This window comes from Sorghum bicolor, chromosome 4 (assembly GCF_000003195.3).
Source record: "Sorghum bicolor cultivar BTx623 chromosome 4, Sorghum_bicolor_NCBIv3, whole genome shotgun sequence".
Taxonomy (NCBI): Eukaryota; Viridiplantae; Streptophyta; class Magnoliopsida; order Poales; family Poaceae; genus Sorghum; species Sorghum bicolor.
Window position 1 is genome coordinate 54,906,219 of NC_012873.2, and position 9,412 is coordinate 54,915,630.

The window sequence follows — 9,412 nt, forward strand, 5'->3', positions numbered from 1 at the left end:
TTTATGTATGTATCGCAAGATGTGATGAAAAATCATAAAAAGTTTTTGAATTTTAAGCGCATAGTAAGCACTTTGAGCAGCAGGATGGCATATCGCCGGTTCGCAACACTATGCCACATGTACGTTCAAGTGACGAGGCCTTTTCCACGCATAAACAAACCCAAAAAAAAAAAGTGACTAGGCCTTCTCTGCCAGATGCATGTGCTTCGCTCGCTTTCAGTAAAATCTGGGATCGATCGCCTCATACAGTCATACTACAAGTAGTAATCCGTAGTACTAATTCAATTAATTAATTAAGCGCGGCGCCGTGATCGACTGGGCACAGGCGTTAATCGGTTAGGGCAACCACAATGTTCAGATAAAGTAGTTTATAGGGAATAAAATATTCTCTATCAGCTAACTGAAACATTGTGGAGGTAGTCCATATAGCGGTCTATAACAAAAGCTACCCATAGCCGTATAGACTACCCATAAGCAATAAAAAATGTTATTTTCTCTCTCCATGTTCTCTCTCTTGTGTCATGATATATGAGATGGTTAGAAAGAATAATTTTTAATCTCTAGTGGACCCTATCTTATGGACTAATTTGTTGGCTGAATATTGTGATTAAAAAATAATAGCGCCGGAGTTGTCCGTTCCTCAATCCTCACGCGCCGGTACAGTACAGTAGGAATGCCATCCTACTGCCACCGCCCATGCCAGGCACGCATGTGCCGCCCTCCTCGGCACGCGTGCATGCGGCGGCACCACCAGTCAGCAGTCACCAGATCTGTGGTCATAAAGGTCAATATCCAGATTTGTTCGGCACACTGTTCACACTGGAACGAGTACACAGGTGTGTGGTGTGCACTCTGCAGGAACAGTCGTGTGCCACCCATCTCGTGGCCCTGTACCCGTGGTGAAAATAAAAAACCACAAGTTCACAACACATCCTGCACGCATCCTTCTCATACGCTGCAAATAGGTTGGGTGTCCACGTCAACGCCATGCCCCCGACCGAAAGAAAACTAGCAAGACAGGCTTTTCGTGGTATACGTGACTCAACAATGTTGTCTCGTCGTTAGGACGCAGTTCAATCATCCTTTGTTATCACACACATATATAATTCAGATAGCCAAATCTGATTTTTCATGTCAATAATATACTCGTGCTTAATTTAAATTTAGGGATGTACACATAGACTGAGATGAGACTAGCATGCGCGCAATGCACAGCTCATCTCGTCCCATCCCAACTGCTGGTTGCTCGATGATGCACCCTGACACATACTATATCTATATGTATACAGTATGTATGTGGACTTATACGGGACTCAACACCTCTGATTTGCCAACATATTAATCATTAGGATAGGAAAGGATTATCTACTAGTAGTATGTTATTAGTAAAATAAGGCGTCTGTTGGGCCGGCCCGGCCGGGAGCCGTTTCAAAGAACAAAAGTTTCCTTATATTCTCAAACAAACCATACTTAAATATCATGACGGACACATTAGAGCCAGAGACCTCTCTGTATCAGCGGCCCGGGGGTTGCTGATTAGCCTAATCATGCATGCCACCTTCTTTCGCCTGCTGTGTAGTAGGCTTTTGACTCGGACCACCGCTGCTGGGCCCTGGCGTTCTTTCCAGGATAGATGATGCATCATCATGATACTACAATGCTAGTAGTAGATTGATAGTCTACCTAAATGGAAATTGGAAATGGGCCGGGCGGGGTTGGTTGGTTTCCTAGTTGATGGCACCAACAGCTAGCAGTAGTTGATCGTCGATTCAGGTGATGGCGATTATATGGGACGACATGCATCATCCATCCACCCATCTTAAACCGGTTGCGCGCCACAACCATCGAGACAGCCCATCAGCTTAGGCCTTGTTTAGTTATCTTCAAAATCTAAAAAATTTTTAAAATTTTTCGTCACATCAAATCTATGGTATAAGATATTAAATATAAATAAAAATAATAATTAAATATATAATTTAACTGTAATTTTAGAGATGAATCTTTTAAAGCGTCTATATTTGAATAATTATTATAAATAAATGTGCTATAGTGTCCTGATTTTTTAAGAGAACTAAACAAGGCCTTATTACTAGTATTACCCGCAGCTAGCAGCCTAGCATCCATCAGGTTAGGTTCGGAATGAGAGTTTGAGGCTAGCTCACGGTGAGAATGCGATGCTTCTGAGCTTCTCACTTAATGCGTGTCCTCAAAACAGAGCTCATGAGAGGTAGACGGCAGGCAACGTTCATGTTCCACACTTGCAGTCACGCATGAATACGCTTACAAAATCAACTAATGCTTCTACGCTTGGAAGAAGTATAGTGGCAGTCAAGTAGAATATAGTGGCATTACCCCCCCCCCCCCCCTCCTACTCTTGTAGGCTTTCCATCGCGCACTTGGTTGGCGCCGATTGGGCCATCTAGGCAGTGGCGAGGAACACGAGCAGGACCAACATCACTAGTGGCAGACCTAAATTTTGGTCAAAACTAGGACAAACTTTAGCGGCCAAAAACTGAAAGCTATACCATGTTGGTCTATACATATGACCATATATACTTGTGAATCACATTCACATAGTAAACTACTATTCTCAAGGAAAGTTTGTAAAATTGAGATAAGTTCTTCGACTACATAATTAATAGTACAAGTGCGAGCGGTGCACAACCGCACGCACGACGCCACGAGCTAGCGACGGTGTAACTGAGCAGAGCAGCAACCCCTTGGCAGCAGCCAGTGGGGATGGCAAGTATCAATGGTGGCCGACATGCTATAATGCGAGCACGAAAGCGGAAAACACCAAAATCCGAGGGCTAGATGGCCGAGTGGAGGGGCACTGGGCAGTGCGGTGACGACGACACGACATGATGAAACGTGAGCATGACTCGCTAGCGAGGCGGCATCGGTCTACCCGCTGTCTACCTTGGACTACTTGTGCCATTGGGTTGATGGGCCAAAAATCAAAGAGTTGCTCTTAGGCTACTTGGGCCACGACTAGGGACATGGCCCTAATTGCCCTAGTGCTAGGTCCGTCCATGAGCACGAGTAGAGGTGGTGCTTGGTCTTAAGGTGACAATGGTGCTTCTTGCATCATTGCTGCACTGCCGGTGCGCAGCCTCGCACATGCAGAAGCCCCACTGGTGGTCTGGTTGACACCACCCCTGCGCACACCAATGTTGTAGACCGTTGTCACGCTCACCTCCATCGTGGCCACAGAGATGCAGCAAGCCCCTCTCCGTCATCCTCCGCTGTCGTAGACCGTTGTCTCAATGGTGTTCTATCAAAGTTTTATGGACATTAAATATATTGATGTGGGACTGTATTAATAAAAAGAGAGGTGATAACAGTTTTATAGGAGTAGAGAGAGTTTAATAGAGATAAAACTCTTCTACACTAATTATAAAATATAAATGCATTGAAAACTAGATCATAAAACCTCCACCGAGGATGACCTTAGTGGAGCACGAACAGGGTGCAGACGGAGACCCAGGTGTGTGGCTATTGGACTAGAAGTAAGAACTCGAAAACGACCGGGAGATGACTCAAGCATGCACATGAGCGCCGAAGCCAGCCAGGCCGCTAAGAAATGAACCTAGATTTTGTTTCCTTTGAGCCAGTTGAGAGTGCAGCCCACGGGCTTGGTCAGGCTTCTGGCCCGAAAATCAAACACGCCACATGTTCCTGTGATTGACAATATCTCTTGTGGGAGAGAGAGAGAGAGAGAGCGCGCCAAGCAAGCCTTCAAAGAATTCTTGCAGAGTTTGGAACTTTACCTTGATGCTCCAAGGGGTGCTCACTCCTTCTCTTCGGACCTCATGTTCTTCGTTCTTGATTCAAGACCAGCATTCGATTTGCCAACCAAACTGAGAACAAGGCCTTGTTTAGATGCGAAAAGATTTTGGATTTCGCTACTGTAGCATTTTCGTTTATTTGTGGCAAATATTGTCTAATCATGGACTAACTAGGATCAAAAGATTCATCTCGCGATTTACAGGTAAACTGTGCAATTACTTTTTATTTTCGTATATATTTAGTGCTTCATACATGTGTTGAAAGATTCGATGTGACGGAAAATTTTGAAAACTTTTTGGCCCAAATCCCTCTTATCGTGATGTCATTCCAAAAAAATGATACTTGTGATGACCCGACGTCTATTGGGGTGAAAAATGTTTGTAGTTTCTAACGATCCTATACAACGTGCAATCATAAACAGAACAAAAACATTTTTTAGGAAAAAACTGTTACCAGTTTTATACTTTTCTGATGTAGAATAAATTATTTATGAACTTTCAAATAGTAAACCTGATTTTTATAATAATAATTATTATTAAAAAAAAAGCTCGTTCCAAATTTAGATCAGGTGTCACCAATTTGTGATCGCACGCTAATTTGTACAAGGGTACAGAAATTTGAAATATGAAAACGTAATGCTAAACCCCTTTTGAAAACGTAATGCTAACAAATATTTGAAATTTGAAATATGAAAACGTAATACATATGCCTGGTCGTGATTTTTGAATTAAAATGATCCACAAGAAAAATTCTACTGAATTAAAACATAAAATAGCTCCCCTTAAATTTCGGATGTTGACAATGGTATCTGCCGCTGATCATGCTGAGGAGATAATTAATGTAGTAATAATAATAATAATAATAATAATAATAATAATAATAATAATCAAAATTAAGCTTCCAGCGCGATGCCAACGGTAAAAAAGTTCGAAATCAGCACCCTACATGCACCATGTTCATACACCGGAACCATCCTGCCCGTCCATCACTCTTGTTTAAACAAATGAACGTCCGGATGCTGCTCTCGGCGCGCCGCACATCGTGCCCTTCGGCCCTCGCCAATTTCGAATTTCGAACCCGTTAAAAGCCCCGCCTGCGCCGCCCTCCACCAACGGGCAACGGCCAAAACCCAACAAGAACAGAGCAGTAGCACCAGGCACGAACCCTAGGAAATCTACCCAGAAATTCCACCCGAATCGGGGCTGTATCGTAGGGAGTAGTCGGCGCGGGGATTGGATCGAAGCGGACCGGGCAGGAGCCGAGCAAATCGTGAGTATTTTTTTGGGGTTTGGAGGATTTGGATGTGGTCGTTTGATTGCAATTTTCTGAGCGGTTTGGTGATTGGGGTTTTCCTCTGGTCTTGTTCTTGCAGATCTGAAGAAGGGTAAGGATTGCCGTGCGGGTTCCGAGCTGTGGGAATCTTTCTGAGGTGAGAATCGCGAAACCGTTGGGGATTTGGTTGGTTCTTGGCCTGATTTTGTTGGTTCGCCCCCAAATTGCTTTCTTCAGACGTGTCTCGCGGCTTCTTTATGTGTAAATCCCTTGGAGGTAGGGGATTGAGGTGGGGTTATGAGTAGAACCGTCGTGGATTAATTGATTTATGACCGTGTTTCTTGAGGCAATTTCTTCGTGCTATTGATGCTTATACATTGGTCTTCTCTGCGTTGCGTCTTTCTTGCAGGTAGGCATCTTTAGATCTTATAGTCATAGTGAAAGAGCAGAAGCTAGGCTGGGAACAAACAGAAAGGTGAGGAGATTTTTGGCGCATTAGTCATTCCTTCATGTACCCTCTGAACTCTGCTTTCTAACTTCATCCGAAAATTTCTTGCATGGATATAGGAGAAAATTTCTTGTGTCGATCCAGGAGAAGAGAAACAGGACTCAGGGCACCAAGAATAGGAAAGAGCAGAGACCAGGACAACCGTATGTAAGAAATAATGTGATTCCAGTGTTCATTTTTTTTACCTGATCATGCATTCTTTGGTCTCTTGCATCACTGATGTGGTTATATACACTTCTTCCAGAACAACAAGATGCATGAATCGAGGACTGCCCGCAGGCCGGCTCTCGCCGACATCTCTGGTGGTGGGTTCTTTATCAGGAGAGTAGAATCGCCAGGAGCTGTGCTGGTGAAAGGTGCTGTCAAGCCGCTGGCTCGACGCGCCCTGTCACAGTCAAGCAACAAGGAGAATGTGCCACCAGTGGGAGCTGTGAGGGGTGCACCAAAGAGGAAGAGCCCGTTGCCTGACTGGTACCCGAGGACTCCACTCCGTGACATCACATCAATCGTCAAGGTGGACTATTTCCTTGCTGTTTTATGCGTTCTTCTCCGAATTCCGTGCACATCATTAGCATTCCTGCTAGTGTCTAATTCCATTTTGTTGTATTTGGTATATGAACTGTACTCCATAATATGCTACAGTGTCGCAATGTTTGAGTTGTCAGTCATTGTATTCAGAATGCCTGGTTAGTGATCAACAAGATAGGTTATGGAGTAGATTTGGTAGTTGGTGTCCAGAATGTTAAGCCTTGTACATTATTATTCTATAATACAATAGGATCTTCCAATTCTATTAGCTGTCTTGATGACATGGAATGAGAAATATATACAAGTGGATTATATCATTAGTGCAACAAGTCATAGCAAAAGATTCTAATAATTCCAAATAACATAGCAATAATACTCTTACAAGGCAGCACCAACACTCTTTTATTCTGTCTTACTTTTCAGCTTAGGTGCCTGACAATTTAAATGTGCTTGATTTTACAGAAAGATTCAGTAGTCAATAGGCCAGTTAAATCTAAATTTATTGTTCATCCTTTTACTTAATGTTATCTCTTTCCCCTTGCTGTCATCTTTTTGAATATTTAACAGATTGGTGTCATGACTGAATTATTGTACTTGTTTAGAAATTAACCCAATTATATTTAACTGGTTGTAGAAAGTATGCAAGGCAACTAAAAGAAGTCACACGCTTCAGGCTGTTGATGGTGTAGAAATTTCTCTGAATATCATGTTTAGAAATTAATAAACAATTTGCTATCGTCCATCAACTTAAATTCAGCTGTTGAGGATTTTATTTGCAACGACCTATCTTCTTGGCTGTTCTGAAATGTCCATTCATTTAAACGTGGCCTACTGATAGCTGATATTCAACTAGAATGCTTTGAAAGTATCCTCTGGTGTATGAGTGTTAGTTCCCTTAAAGAAGCAATATTGCATTCAATATTGGCAGTGATTTAGATTTTGTGACAAATTTAGCTTTATGTTCAGAAAATTTGTGTTCGTTACTTTCTGAACTGACCATTGACTCATAATGTGCTTACTTGTCTATTACTTTTAATTTATTGGCAGAAGTTTTATACTAGATGTTAGATGTGCATAGTGTTCCCCTGGAAATCTACTGATGTACAAACCGCAACATGCAGGCAATTGAAAGGAGAAGTCGTCTGCAGAATGCTGCAACTGAGCAGACGATCCTGTGGACAGAAGATTCTTCCCAATCTGTGGATCCAATAACTCCAGCATCTGCAGAGCAGGGTGTGCCAACAATTGAGGGAGGTCAAGCTGTTGCACGCCATGCAACTTCTTTGGGGGATGGCAAGCTGAAGACATCTTCCTCTCCATTTGACTGCTCCTTGCAGGCCACTCCATCCAAACCAAATGATCCAGCTCTCGCAGATCTCATGGAGAAGAAGCTGTCCAACTCGATAGAGCAGATCGAAAAGATGGTCAGGCGAAACCTGAAGAAAACTCCGAAGGCCGCTCAGCCTTCCAAGAGGACCATCCAGAGTCGCATCCTGATGTCCATGCGATGAGCTGAGGAAGCTGTGCTCTGTCATGGTTTCCAGAGTCGCATCCTGATGTCCATGCGATGAGCTGAGGAAGCTGTGCTCTGTCATGGTTTCCTCTTGTCTGCTGCTTTCTTAGCGGCTAGTCCTAACCAATCATTATTTCAGTTTTGCCTGAAGGAGGGTGAGGGTTCCTGGTTCTCTGCTTGAGGACCCCAGGGGTATGCGGCTTACTATAGCTCTCTGCTTGAGGGTACATAGTATTATGGTGACTACGATTTCTATACGTTTATAGCTTGAACTGTGTATAGCCTCTCTACAATTTTAAGCACCATGAATAAGTGATGCATGGTCTTTTTAGTTTGAGAAATTAGTAGTTCCTCTGTATAGTTATGGTGTAGAACGGATGTGAGAAGTGTTAAACTTGTCGCAATGACTGACAGATTGAATACTGCTGTTGCTGAGTAGTTCCTCTATACTGCTGTTGCCGAGTAACATAGCAAAATTTTGGCAATCAGTAATGAATCACCTTACTGATGTCAGTTATGAATATTTGTGACTCTGATTGCTTGTTTTACTACTATTTTGGTATTTTATTGTCTCATTACTGCAAGATGAAACATTGCCATATGCTAGCGTTGCTTCTTACTGCAGGTAGGCTCCAATTTCAAAAATTAATTCATTGAATGGATGTGGATCTTTGCTCACTGCCATGAAGTTCATCTGTTAAAGTTTACAATTTTTAGATGAACTTCATCAATATAACTTCTGGCCTCTCCAGCAAGCAAAACAAATTAAAGAAAAGGAAAACGAAGAAAAGAATAAAACTGAATTCACAAAGCAAAACTGAATTTCAACACAAAACCATCAGCCCATAAAAGTCTACATAGTCAACAATACTCCCTCCATTTCTTTATGTCAGATTTGTTCTGTCCTAAATCAAATATTGCAATCTTGGGCCAACCATTGTTTAAAAAAAAATATAGTTTTACAATGTATATGTTATGATAGTATTTCTCATAGTGAATCAAAAACTATTCTTTATTTTGGAAATAATAAATTTATGACATGAATCTATGTAAAAATTATGAAATCATTGGTCAAAAATACAAATATTTGACTTAAGACAAGACAAATTTGACAGAAAAAAAGGAGTGAGTATATACATTAAAATGGCTAATAGTGTAGCCCTAGGAAACCCCGAATGTGCACGGTGCACCTGTTTCTTTCTCCTAGTTATTGTAATCCAATCCTAATTATCATTGCACATAGACCATCATATGCTACAAGAGCATGTACCAAAAAGGAAACAGAACAGGTAGCTCCTAACATACTAGTGACAGCACATTTCAGTGTCAACGGATGTAGCTCCTAACAAATGGTACAACACATTTTAGTGTCAATGTATGTAGCTCCTAACAAATATTTGACCGCTGCTGTAAGACAAGGGTGAACCAAGCAAAATTAGGAAACGAGTAAGGAGTTCCAAAATCAAATTCTCGAGATAACTAGGAGCATTAAATATAGATAAAAACAAAAACCAATTGCACAGTTTGCCTGTAAATCGCGAGATGAATCTTTTAAACCTAGTTACTCCATGATTGGATAATATTTGTCAAATAAAAATGAAAGTGCTATAATGTCAAAATCCAAAAACTTTTTAGAACTAAACAAGACAGGCCTCAGTACTAGTTTACTGAATGAGTATTACAGACAAAACTGCAAAATGAAGAAAAATATTAGTACGCCCCTCCTGATCCATAATTCTTGTCATTGTCGACAAGGTTAAGGTCAAATGTCATTTAGAACTTTGGCTATTAATAACATTTAG

The 9,412-nt window shown here is 41.6% G+C and overlaps 1 protein-coding gene across 3 annotated transcripts; it reads left to right on the plus strand.

The window, feature by feature from the left end:
* LOC8055432 (protein GIGAS CELL1) lies at positions 4,909–8,131 on the plus strand. Of its 3 annotated transcripts, none has more exons than XM_021458729.1 (6): positions 4,909–5,058; positions 5,162–5,218; positions 5,471–5,536; positions 5,629–5,716; positions 5,814–6,083; positions 7,219–8,131. In XM_021458729.1, the coding sequence occupies exons 5-6, from the start codon at positions 5,823–5,825 to the stop codon at positions 7,606–7,608; spliced, it is 651 nt and encodes a 216-aa protein (XP_021314404.1). In that variant the 5' UTR covers positions 4,909–5,058; positions 5,162–5,218; positions 5,471–5,536; positions 5,629–5,716; positions 5,814–5,822; the 3' UTR covers positions 7,609–8,131. The 3 variants fall into 3 exon arrangements, with proteins under 3 accessions (XP_021314404.1, XP_021314405.1, XP_002452368.1); XM_021458730.1 differs by having other exon boundaries at positions 5,629–5,712; XM_002452323.2 differs by lacking the exons at positions 4,909–5,058; positions 5,162–5,218 and adding an exon at positions 5,249–5,350.

Coding starts and splice junctions, on each gene's coding strand:
- LOC8055432 (XM_021458729.1), top strand. CDS start 5,823: ATGCATGAATCGAGGACTGCCCGCAGGCCGGCTCTCGCCGACATCTCT. Junction 6,084..7,218: donor ACATCACATCAATCGTCAAG/GTGGACTATTTC, acceptor CGCAACATGCAG/GCAATTGAAAGGAGAAGTCG.